Raw genomic sequence first — 13,091 nt, forward strand, 5'->3', positions numbered from 1 at the left:
TGGCCTCAAATGATCTGCCTGCCTTGGCCTCACAAAGTACTGGAATTACAGGTGCAAGCCACCACACCGGGCCATCACATAGCTGTAATTGATGGCTTGTAAAGCATAAGCCAACTTATATGGTCTTTCTCCCAGTGAGACTGTGAAAAACAACCAGAAAAGCTGCTGAAGCTCTGGTATGACCTTCACCACCACAAACCAAAAGGTAAAGGGCAAACCTTCATGTGGTACCAGGTATACCAGAATTTGGGAGTCTGCCTATAGCCCCTTAAGGATAAGAACCATAGGTAGTGAAAGTAAGAGCCCAGGACATTAACTAGGACAGCAAATTCAGATGTCTTCAGGGGCCAGGTAGATAATGTAAATTCTTGAAGTAGTCTGGATAAAAAATGATAGGTGCCAAGCTCCATGTATTTAAAAAAAGCCCACGATTTGCATAGTAGTTACATTTTCTTTTAAAGAACAGTGTGGGCCAACAAAAAGTTTTTGTAGATGACTTTTTTCTGCAGGTAATGTTTGATCTATAATGGATTGTAACTGGATTGCTCCCCACCCTTGGATCTGTTAACCTTAATTACAAGGTCCTGGCAATATGATATTGAGCTTATTTGAGTGCAGTTTGAGGATGGCTACCTGGGAAGACGCAGACTCCACAAAGCAGACAGATAATCCTACAGCAGAAAATTTCAGAATGTGTGTATTTCAGGATGTATGCATTCTCTTATGTGCCAGATAGTTCTTCTGCCTTACTAAATAGAATATAACGTAACCCAGCCTGTGGCTTTTTTTCTTTATAAACATGATTCTCCACTGGGCTACCCCTATGGGATAGGGGAGCTGTCTTTTAAAACATTCCAGTACCACATCTTTTGATAGCAAGGTCTGATTGCAACCCCCTTTTGAAAGGTCTTGCTAGCTCAATGTTAAAAAGATCTATGATCATATGCCTAAGAGAAAGGAAAACATACATCCACATAAAAACTTGTACACAAATGTTCACAGCAGCATTATTCATGATAGCCAAATGGAGTGCTCCAAAATGGAGAGATTTGAGAATCTTTTATATAGGCAAGGTCTGGGGAAGCTTAACAGGATTTTAGTATTTTCTGTACAAGGTTAATGCATAGTTGCAGCAATTCGGTAGTAGGCAGTGTTTCTTTTTTGGGAAGGGTGTATTTAACATTCCACATTAAGGATGTAATAGTAAAGGGGTCTCTTAGTCAGGTTTTTTTTTTTTTTTTGGAGACAGTCTTGCTCTGTCGCCCGGGCTGGAGTCCAGTGGCGCCACTTCAGCTCACTGCATCCTCTGCCTCCTAGGTTCAAGCAGTTCTCCTGCCTCAGACTCCCAAGTGGCTGGGACTACAGGCATGCACCACCATGCCCAGCTAATTTTTGTATTTTTTTTTTTTTTGAGACGGAGTCTTGCTCTGTTGCCCAGGCTGGGGTGCAGTGGCATGATCTCAGCTCACTGCAAGCTCTGCCTCCCGGGCTCACGCCATTCTCTTGCCTCAGCCTCCTGAGTAGCTGGGACTGTAGGCACCCACCGCCACGCCCAGCTAATTTTTTTGTATTTTTAGTAGAGACAGGGTTTCACTGTGTTAGCCAGGATGGTCTCGATCTCCTGACCTCATGATCTACCTGCCTCGGCCTCCCAAAGTGCTGGGATTACAGGCGTGAGCCACTGCACCCAGCTAATTTTTGTATTTTTTAGTAGAGATGGGGTTTCACCATGTTGGCCAGTCTGGTCTCGAACTCCTGACCTCAAGTGATCCACCAGCCTTGGCCTCCCAAAGTGCTGGGATTACAGATGTGAGCCACCACGCCCGGTGAAGGGTTTTTTGTTGTTGTTGTTTTTGGAGATGGAGTCTTGCTCTGTCACTCAGGCTGGAGTGCAATGGCATGACCTTGGCTCAATGCAACCTCTGCTACCCAGGTTCAACCCATTCTCTTGCCTCAGCCTTCCAGGTTGCTGGGATTACAGGCATGTACCACCATGCCTGGCTAATTTTTTTTTTTTTTTTTTTTTTTTTTGTATTTTTAGTAGAGATGGGGTTTCATCATGCTGGCCAGGCTGGTCTCGAATTCCTGACCTCAGGTGATCCACCCACCTCGGCCTCCCAAAGTGCTGGGATTATAGACATGAGCCACCGTGCCTGGCCAAGGGTCTTTTATCTCAGCCATGTGGTCTCAGCCTGGTACAAGAAAATAAGGAAGTTAATTTAAAACAAAAGGTCATTAATTAATAGGTCATGCTCTAAGACTCCATCTCCAAAGTCAGCCTCCTCAGGGCTGAACAACCTTTAGAAGCCCCAAATAGACTCTCCATTTTCTTTCACAGATCTGAAGATGACTTGTCTCATGTCTGGGGCAGTGTTGGATTTCTAGCCTAGAGCAGTACCTCTCAACTAGTGTTTTAGGGAAAGGGTCTTTTAGAAACTACTGTTCACCTTATTCCCATAGAGGTTCTGTTATTTCCCTTCCCCATCACTACCAACATAATCTCTTTCTGAATAACAATTAACCTTTATAGTGCTTACTCTGTGCCAGGCACTGTTCTAAGCACTTTATATATTAATTAATTTAATCACCATAATAACCATATAATGAACAGTATTTTACTAATGAGGAAACTGAGGCCCGTAACTTGCCCATGGTCACAGAGCTAACGCTAGATATGGTAGAGCAGAGAATCTAATCCAGGCAGATTAGCTCCACAGTTCTTGCTCTTAATCATGAGCTTGTGTTGAATGAGGGGCGTGTACTGAGGATGGTATAGTGAGGAAGGTTGTTACCTACACAGCTTGAACCCATCCAGTTCCCTATCCCCAACTCCAGCCTTAGGCAGTAATTCTGTTTTTTTTTTTGTTTTTTTTTTAATGATGACATTCTTAGTATACAGTAGAGTCTGATGGGAGACAAATGTAAAGGCTAAACCAAAATCATTTGGAAACTGATAGGCAGAAGGATATTTACAGCTTGTTTAGGAGAGTGCCAGCATGGTTAACAGAAGTAGAGTCTGAAGGTGAGGGAGGATAAGATAGAAGTTCAGTTGTAGACCTTTCTGAAGTACTGGCATTATCCAAGAGGCAGGTGGAAATTAGGGAAAGGAAGTTAGAACTAGAGATCCAAGTGTTGGAGTTAAATTAGAAACTAGAGATGAAAGTGGTGGAGCCAGGCATTGTGGCTCACGCCTGTAATCCCAGCTCTTTGGGAAGCTGAGGTGGGCGGATCATGAGGTCAGGCGTTCGAGACCAACCTGGCCAACGTGGTGAAACCTGTCTCTACTAAAAATACAAAAGATTACCTGGGTGTGGTGGCAGGCGCTTGTAATCCCAGCTACTTGGGAGGCTGAGGCAGGAGAATTGCTTGAACCTGGGAGGTGGAGGTTGCAGTGAGCCGAGACCACGCCACTGCACTCCAGCCTGGGCAACAGAGCGAGACTCCATCTCAAAAAAAAAAAAAAAGAAAGTGTTGGAGTTAAATTAGATGTGACCAGCATGGGCAACAAAGTGAGATCCCCCCATCTCTACAAAAAATACAAAAATTATTAACAGCCAGTTGTGGTGGTGTGTGCCTCTAGTCCCAGTTACTCGGGAAGCTAAGGTGGGAGAATCACTGGAGCCCAGGAGTTTGAGGCCACAGTGAGCCAAGGTTGTGCCACTGTACTCCGTCCACCTGGGTGACAAATCAAGCAAGACCCTATGTATTTCTAAAAAAAAAAAAAAAAAAAAAAAAGTGAGATGTGTTGTAGTGAGAACATTTTGGGGCTGAGTTAGGCGATCTGGATTGTAATTCAGACTCTGCTATAAACCATGTGATTGCCAGTAAATACACAGGTGTTCTGGGCCATTTCTAACATAGAGGTTGGACTAGAGACTCCATGAGACACCTATCTGATATTATTACATTTTATAATCAGGTATATTTTTATAAACACAATAACAGTAAAATTTACATTTAACTCCATAGCAATTATGAATAGCATCTTTTGGGGCAGGTTATTAATTTTTATCCTCTTAGCCATCCAGCTAAACAGTTCTAATGGAACCATTGGTTTTCCAGGCCTACTTTCTTTCTCTGACTCTGATGTTCTGCGAAAATTTTTAAAAACTGTGGTGATTATTAAAGTTAAGCATGTAGCATCCTTTGAATATTCCTAACTCCTAATTCTAACCAGTTATAAATTTTATAACCAGCTATGTAAAGCCATCAAGAAATTTATATTTTCTACAATTGAAACAATATGTTATCTCCTGGGTAAAGAACAGCTTTCATTGAGGAATTGACTTTTTTTTTTTCTTGAGACGGAGTCTCGCTCTGTCACCCAGGCTGGAGTGCAATGGCGCGATCTCGGCTCACCGCAACCTCTGCCTCCCGGGTTCAAGCAGTTCTCCTGCCTCAGCCTCCCGAGTAGCTGGGATTACAGGCAATGCGCCATCCTGCCTGGGTAGTTTTGTATTTTTAGTAGAGATGGGGTTTCTCCATGTTGATCAGGCTGGTGTTGAACTCCCGACCTCAGGTGATCCACCCACCTCGGCCTCCCAAAGTGCTGGGATTACAGTCGTGAGCCATCGCGCCTGGCCAGGGATTGACTATCGATTCCATCATAACATACAGTAGTTGGTGTACACATGTTTCTAGACTGATGTCTCCTTATTTTCTTAATCTGGCCTAGATGATACAGTTTAAATGCAAGGAACAGATATGTTTTAAAGTGGCTTAATATTTTCTAAAGCTCTTGGCTTCAGAATTACAAATCTTGGCAAAATTCTGATGTTGTATTTAAATGACAAGCTTCACTGTGGTGGATCATTCATTGGGGTGTAGCAGAATGACTGAGTTGGCTTGCAGTGTAATAAAATGGATATGCTTAGGATAAAAGAAACTCTTGTCCAGCTGCTTTCCATGAAGTTCAAACAATGAAGCAGCCTGGTGCCTTGTCTCAGATTCGGAATTGATGGGTGCATCCTGATGTGCTGCTGCTAGAGCTAAATATGACCATGTGATGCGAGGGGAAGTGCCAAATAGATCTTCTGGGTTATTAAATAGAATATAATGTAATCCAGCCTGGAGCTTTTTTTTTTTTTTTCTCTTTTTAAAAATGTTTCTCCACTGGGCTACCCCTGTGGGGAACTGTCTTTTAAAATATTTCGTTAACAACACATCTTTTGATACCAGGGTCTATTGCAACTCCCTTTTGAAAGGTCTTGCCTGCTCAATGAGAAAAAGATCTGTGGTCACATACCTAAGAGAAAGGAAAATGTGCATCCACATAAAAACTTGTACACAGATGTTCACAGCAGCATTATTCATAATAGCCAAAAAGTAGAGACAATCCGAATATTCAGTTGATGAATATGAAAATAATGCATGGTATATCTATACAATGGAATATTATTCAGCCACAAAAAGGAAGGAAATATTGATACATGCTACAACATGAACTTTGAAAACATGCTAAGTGAAAGAAGCCAGATACAAAAGGCCACTGTATCTGTCAGTGTTCTACATGGAACCAGTAGGATTTATTTTAGGGGATTGATTATGGAGGCCTGAGAAGTCTGAAATTTCTCGGGCAGGCCAGCAGGCTGGAAAATCAGGCAGGAGTTCATGCTGTGGTCTTGAGATAGAACTCCTTTTCTTAGAAGCCTCGAGTTTTGCTCTTATGCCTTCATTGGCATGATTGGATGAGACCCATCCACATTATGGAGGGTAGTGTTCTTTACCTAAAGTCAACTGATGGTAGATATTATATCTACAAAATACCTTCACAGTAATGCTTAATGTTTGATTAAATAACTGGGTATTATAGCCTAGTCCAATTGACATATAAAATTAACCATCATAGCCACATATTATACGATTTCATTTATATGAAATGTCCAGAATTGGCAAATGCATAGAGACAGAATGTAGATTAGGGTTTGCCAGGGGCTGAGGGGAGACGAGAACGTGGAGTCATTGCTAAAGCTAAGAGATTTTTTGGGAGGATGATTAAAATGTTCTGGAATCAGATGGTGGTGTTGGTTATACTACTCTGTGGATGCAGTTGACCCTTCAACAACATAGGCTTGAACTGTGTGGACCCACTTATATGTGGATTTTTTTCCAATAAGTTTTTTTAAAATCTGTGACAACTTAAAAAAACCTGCAGATGAACATAGCCTAGAAATATTGAAAAGAATTAAGAAAAAAGTATATCATGATGCATAAAATGTATGTTAATTGACTATGTTATCAGTAAGGCTTCTGGTCAACTTTGAGTTGTTAGTAAAGTTTTTAGGGAGTCAAAAGTTATACATGGAATATTGTTGTTGTTGTTGTTTTTAGGGAGTCAAAAGTTATACATGGAATATTGTTGTTGTTGTTGTTGTTGTTTTGAGACAGAGTTTTGCTCTTGTTGCCCAGGCTGGAGTACAGTGGTGCGATCTTAGCTCACTGCAACCTCCACCTCCTGGGTTCAAGCGATTCGCCTGCCTCAGCCTCCTGAGTAGCTGGGATTATAGGTGCATGCCATCACGCCCAGCTAATTTTTTGTATTTTTAGTAGAGATGGGATTTCATCATGTTCGTCAGGCTGGTCTCGAACTCCTGACCTCAGGTGATCTGCCTGCCTCAGCCTCCCGAAGTGCAGGGATTACAGGGGTGAGCCACCGCGCCCAGCCGGAATTTTTTCTTACTGCACAGGGTGGTGGCATGCCATGCTACCATGTTTAAAGGTCAACTGTATATCAAAAACCATTTAATTGTATACATTAAATGGATGAATTTTGTGGTATATGAATTATATCTCAAAGATTTTCTTTCTGAGACAGAGTCTTGCTCTGTCACCCAGGCTGGGGTACAGTGGCACAATCATGGCTCACTGCAGCCTCCACTTCCTGGGCTGAAGCCATCCTCCCACATCAGCTGTGTAGCTGGGACTACAGGCGTGCGTCACAATGTCCGGCTAATTTTTGTATATTTTGTAGAGATGGGGGTCTCAGTATGCTGCCCAGGCTAGTTTCGAACTCCTGGGCTCAATCAATCCTTCCACCTCAGCCTCCCAAAGTGTTGGGATTACAGACATGAGCCACCGTGCCTGGCCATTCAAAGATATTTCCAAAAATATAAAGATGATCTCTAGTGACCCAGTCTTTTTTTTTAGGTTGTGAACCTCAACTTTGTCTAAGAGTGTTTTAATATCTTATTGGTATTTGTGCTGGTGAGGTTTTTTTTGTTTTTGGTTTTGGTTTTTGGGTTTTTTTTGTTTTTGAGATAGGATCTTACTCTGTTGTTCAGGCTGGAGTGCCGTAGCACAACCACGGCTCACTGCAGCCTCGACCTCCCTGGCTGAGACAATCCACCTGTCTCAGCCTCCCGAGTAGCTGGGACCACAGGCATATGCCACTGTGCCCAGCTAATTTTTAAATTGTTTGGAGAGACAGGGTCTCCCTATATTGCTCAGGCTGGTCTCGAACTCCTGTGCTCAAGCGATCCTCTCAAATTAGCCTCCCAAAGTGCTGGAATTATGGGTGTGAGCCACTATGTCTGGCCTGAGTACATTTTTAAGCTACAGAGGATATAAGAAATTAATTGATTATGGCTCAGTTCATATAAACAAGATTAAGCCTCATTAGAGCAGTGCTGACCTTGCCTTACTGCTAGCTTTTTAAGTTGTTGAAGATCAACAAAATAGACGTTGTATAGATTTATTGAGTTTCTTTTGCATCATAAGGACAGGACAAGTACTGCAAAGTTGTTGGGTTAAATGTGAGACCAGCTTAAGTATCCTTAATGATTAGAGGTGTTTAAAAAGGCAGAATTTGAAATTGACATATAAATTGATGAGAATAGGTGTATACTTTGAAAAAAAGCTAAAAGTAGCCTCTGTTATTCTTTTCAAAGCAAATCTGAGTTCCTGAACACCACCTTCCTTGTTTTTCTGCCTTTCCTGTATTTTTGTTCCCTAAGTCAGTGTTTCTTTTCTTTTCTTTTTCTTTTTCTTTTTTTTTTTTTTTTTTTTTTGAGACAGAGTTTCACTCTTCTCACCCAGGGTGGAGTACAATCACCCAGGCTGAAGTGCAGTGGTGCGATCTCGGCTCACTGCAACCCTTCACCTCCTGGGTTCAAGCAATTAATTCCTCAGCCTCCGGAGTAGCTGGGATTACAGGTGCCTGCCACCACACCTGGCTAATTTTTGTATTTTGATGGGGTTTCCCAAGTTGACCAGGCTGGTCTCAAACTCCTGACCTCAGGTGATCCACCTGCCTCAGCCTCCCAAAGTGCTGGGAATACAAGCGTAAGCCACCACACCCGGCCTCAATCAATGTTTTTAAAGAGCAGCACATATAGGGCCTGGATGTAAATGGTTTACAAATATACCATTTAAAATATTTCTACATTTTTTACAAATAAAATATTTTTTATTTTAATAGTATGTATTTTTTTTTTTTTTTCCAGATAGAGTCTTGCTCTGTTGGCCAGGCTGGAGTGCAGTGGCACGATCTCGGCTCACTGCAAGCTCTGCCTCCCGGGTTCACGCCATTCTCCTGCCTCAGCCTTCCGAGTAGCTGGGACTACAGGCGCCCACCACCACGCCCGGCTGATTTTTTTGTATTTTTAGTAGAGACGGGGTTTCACCGTGTTGGCCAGGATGGTCTCGATCTCCTGACCTCGTGATCCGCCTGCCTCGGCCTCCCAAAGTGCTGGGATTACAGGTGTGAGCCACCGTGCCTGGCTTAATAGTATGTATTTTTATATGAATTGGAAAAATATAACTAGTTGTTCAAGTCAGTCATTTTGTGGATATTATTGCTGAGATAAAGCTATAATAACGGCTCATGATGTTAGGTCTGTGTTTTTGTTTTTGTTTTTGTTTTTGTTTCAGACCGAGTCTCACTGTGTTGCCCAGGCTGGAATGCAGTGGCGTGATCTTGGCTCACTACAACCTCTGCCTCCTGGGTTCAAGTGATTCTCGTGCTTCAGCCTCCCAACTAGCTGGGACTACAGGCGTGAGCCACCATGCCTGGGTAATTTTTGTACTTTTAGTGGAGACAGGGTTTCACAGAGTTTGAGGCCAGGCTGGTCCAGAGTTCGAGGCCAGGCTGGTCTCGAACTCCTGACCTCAAGTGATCCGCCCGCCTTGTCCTCCCAAAGTTCTGGGATTACAGGCATGAACCACCGCACCTGGCCAACTCTGTATGTTTTTTTAAATTAGTAAGTAATGGTAGGGGTAGTATACCACAAAGGCAAAAATCATAAAGGTAGTATGCAAATGACTGAAGCTTACTGAACACTGCATTAAACTATGCCCCATTGACACTGATGTTTTCCCTTTTGGATACCAGTATTCAGTCAAGATCAGCTTTTTGGTTTGTCGTATCCCACTTTCTATCTCTTGCAGTCCCAGGTTAAGACGAAAGATATCTATCCCAAAATCATGTTAGATAGTGCTCAATGCTGGGTTATTTGGACAGCAAACCAGTCCTGTTTAAAATAAGTAACGCTAATATATGTATTTGCATTTTTCTTGGGGAAAACCTTGTATGGGGCTTTGATTTGTATGGGGCTTTGTAACTCTATGAGCTATATAATGGACAGGGACAGGAAATTTTTGTTTTTTGTTTATTGAGACAGAGTCTTGCTCTGTCACCAGGCTGGAGTGCAGTGGCGCAATTTTGGCTCACTGCAGCCTCTGACTCCCTGGTTCAAGCAATTCTCCTGCCTCATCCTCCCAAGTAGCTGGGTTTACAAGCAGGCACCACCACGCCCAGCTAATTTTTGTATTTTTAGTAGAGATAGAGTTTACCATGTTGGCCAGGATGGTCTCGATCTGCTGACCTTGTGATCCGCCTGCCTCGGCCTCCCAAAGTTCTGGGATTACAGGCGTAAGCCACTGCACCCAGCCCTTTTTTTTTTTTTTTTTAAAGAGATGAGTTCTCACCATGTTGTCCAGGCTGGCCTCTTAACTCTTGGGCTCAAGCGGTTCTCCTGCCTCAGCCTCCCAAAGTGCTAGGATTACAGGCTTGAGCCACTGCGCCTGGCCAGGAAAATCTTAAGTGTTGGTGAAAAAAAATCCACCTTCCTCTGCTTCCAAATCCCTTAATGGGATAGAGTGGAGTGAGTGTGTGCCTCTGCTTATGAGTTTTTGTATGTCTTAATTTGAATCATATTCATGGTGCCCTTTCCACAATGAAAACGTAAGATCCTTGTGATTAATGCCTATGTTTGTGGTTCTTTTCTTGTAAACAAGGGCAATTTTATATATATCTAGTTAGGATAGCAGTATTACTTCTCCTTTCTCCTCTCCCTTTCCTTCTCCCTTTTCTCTTTTAAATATTGAGCCCCTATCCACTATGGAAAGAGTCTAAAATTAAATTTACAAAGATATGGACTTTAAAGGATCTCATTGTGGCCTAGCCAAGGTGACTGGGAAAGAAATCTGGATGCTGTCTTGGGACTTCTCTCTATTAGGGATATGTCACTTCTCAGCATTGCTATCATGCAAGATTTTCAGGTTGGATTAGAGCCTGCTTCCTTGGCCAGCTGCTTTGTTGGCAGACTAATTTAGTTGGAACTTCCAGCCTGTTTCAAGATACGTCGTATTTGGCAGCCTTATAGTAAGCACATATCTTTTGGTTTTCCTCCAAGAATTTCATACATATTTGGGAATACTTTTTTGGTTCCTAAGTTGTTCCTAAGTTGTCTCAATTTGTTCTTGGACATGTTTCTTTTTCTGCTCGCCACAGCAACAGGTACGTTAGATGAGAATGCATCTGCCTAACAAAACAAAAAAAGAAGGATACTTTAAAAATCTTAATTTCCTGGATTTAATGTGGAATGGTCCTAGAGATGAATCATCCCTGGTCTGAATTTATTTTAGCTCTAAGTTCATCCTATTTCTCTCATAATAGGTACTTATAAAGTGGAAATATTTTTCCTTTTGTAGTTCAAATTAACATTACTTGAGTTTAGCAATTTCTTGATGTAGTTATATAAAAACTGAGGTCCAGAGACTTCATCTGTGCCAGGATAATGTAAGCTTTTTTTGGGTGTTATAGGAACCTGTCTAAAAAAGAGGTTGTGAGGGAAATTAACATTTAGTGAACATAAGAGCTACAGTTAAAGGTTCCTGGGAATTGGGCCTTTATTGCATAGATTTTTTGAAATGCTTTTTTGCTATGGTTTGCCCCTGGCCTTTGTGTGTGGTCAAAGTAAAACCTCAGTGTTTCCGTGTTCTAAGCAAAATAACACATGTAGCTATGAGTCCCTACTAGAAAATCATCTGGAGTAGTCAGAAGAGAAAATAGTTGTGAGGAGTAGTTTTTTCTGTTTGTTTGAAAAGTTGGACTTTGAAATGCTTCTTTCTAAGGCAGGCTATTTTTAAACTCAGAATTTTATACACTTACTTATAGATTGATTGATTAATTGAGACGGAGTTTTGCTCTGTTGTCCAGCCTGGAGTGCAGTGGCGCAATCTCGGCTCACTGCAACCTCTGCTTCCTGGCTTCAAGCCATTCTCCTGCCTCAGCCTCCTAAGCAGCTGGGATTACGGGTGTGCGCCACCATGCCCGGCTAATTTTTGTATTTTTAGTAGAGACGGAGTTTCACTATGTTGGCCAGGCTGGTTGCCAACTCCTGACCACAGGTAATCCTCCCACCTCAGCCTCCCAAAGTGTTGGGATTATAGGCGTGAGCCACCGTACCTGGCCTAAATCAGAATTTTTTTTTTTTTTTTGAGACAGAGTCTTACTTTGTCGCTCGGGCTACAGTGCAGTGGCACAATCTCGGCTCACTGCAACCTCTGCCTCCCAGGTTCAAGCAATTCTTCTGCCTCAGCCTCCTGAGTAGCTGGGATTACAGGCACCTGCCACTACGCCCAGCTAATTTTTTGTATTTGTAGTAGGGATGGGGTTTCACCATGTTGGCCAGGCTGATCTCGAACTCCAGATCTCATGATTCACCCGCCTCTGCCTCCCAAAGTGCTGAGATTACAGGCATGAGACCCTGAGCCCAGCCTAAATCAGAATTTTAAAACACAAATAATGGATTTTTCTAAGTGGTGATTTCATTTAGTTACCCAGTCCAGGTTCTTTTTTGGAAAATAGCCTGAAAACAGTGTTTCTGTGAATTGTTCATTTATGCATTATTTTGGGATGTTACATAGAAACTTTGTACCCCAGAATCACCATACGTAATAAATATTTAGTCTGAAATTTTATAGCTCAGCTTTATTATGGGTTATATGATCTCTCAATTATTCAGAATAGGTTTCACAGTTAACATTTATACCTCTTATTACTTGGCACAGTGCCTTATACCTAATAATGTATTTTAAAAGTTGAATTGCTTGTAACTTTTACTGTTTTTGTTTTTAGAAAAGGTATAGTTTGGCAGTGGGGCCTCCAAAAAAAGACCCAAAAGTTAAAGGTGTCCAATCAGCAGCTGTACAAGCTTTTCTTAAAAGGAAAGAAGAGGAGCTGAGACGAAAAGGTATGTATCTATAGCCTTATTCTCAATTTTAAAGTATTCCGTCTTCACATCTAGCTTGTACTAAACCAGTGGCTGTTTATAAAAACATAACAGGCCAACAGATTTGGGAGAGTGTGTGTGTATGTGTGTGTGCGTGTGTCCAGGTTAACTGACTGTATTCATGGCTTTACATATGTTATCTCGATCATTTATATAAACGTTTTCTTTTTTTCCTCCCCTTGAAGTAACAGCTTTTTGGGGGTTAGTAGCCATGTCTTCTAATTGGCCATAGTAAGTCCCCAATAAGAACTCCATTCTTTCTTTAATCTTGGTTCTGAAAGTGTTTCTACCCATTTTGTATTTTAATTTTTATTAACAGAATGCTATCTAAAAGGCTAAAATAGAGATAAGTTTTAAAGTCTTTATCTCGAATAGCTCTACTTCATGCAAATACAAAGCAACTGATTCAATATGTTTAAGTATTCATTGAATCATAATTAATAACAACTGCTAAGTGGATACTAATGTTCTCTTAACTTGGTAATGTATTTGGTTTGAAGTATTTTCTATATTTAAAGCTGAAAACCAAGTCTCCCACTTGCTTAGTCATATAGAAAAACCCATATGTCTCCCACTCAT

At 41.7% G+C, this 13,091-nt stretch overlaps 2 protein-coding genes across 3 annotated transcripts in view; one reads left to right on the forward strand and one right to left on the reverse strand.

The window, feature by feature from the left end:
• The window catches only part of SPTY2D1 (SPT2 chromatin protein domain containing 1), a 28,073-nt gene that overhangs the window by 5,174 nt on the left and 9,808 nt on the right, over positions 1 to 13,091 (forward strand). The window contains exon 2 of the mRNA XM_002821978.5: positions 12,359 to 12,473. Within this exon, the coding sequence (XP_002822024.2) occupies positions 12,359 to 12,473 (115 nt within the window). The remainder of the gene's footprint in view (positions 1 to 12,358; positions 12,474 to 13,091) is intronic.
• The window catches only part of MISFA (mitochondrial sheath formation associated), a 34,144-nt gene that overhangs the window by 4,559 nt on the left and 16,494 nt on the right, over positions 1 to 13,091 (reverse strand). The window contains exon 5 of one of the 2 annotated variants that reach the window (XM_063728515.1): positions 8,016 to 10,760. The exons of the other annotated variant lie outside the window; for it this stretch is intronic. The gene's annotated coding sequence lies outside the window, so the exon portion shown is untranslated. Of the gene's footprint in view, positions 1 to 8,015; positions 10,761 to 13,091 lie in introns of those variants that run through there. 2 annotated transcript variants of the gene reach the window in all.

This window comes from Pongo abelii, chromosome 9, assembly GCF_028885655.2.
Source record: "Pongo abelii isolate AG06213 chromosome 9, NHGRI_mPonAbe1-v2.0_pri, whole genome shotgun sequence".
Classification (NCBI taxonomy): domain Eukaryota; kingdom Metazoa; phylum Chordata; class Mammalia; order Primates; family Hominidae; genus Pongo; species Pongo abelii.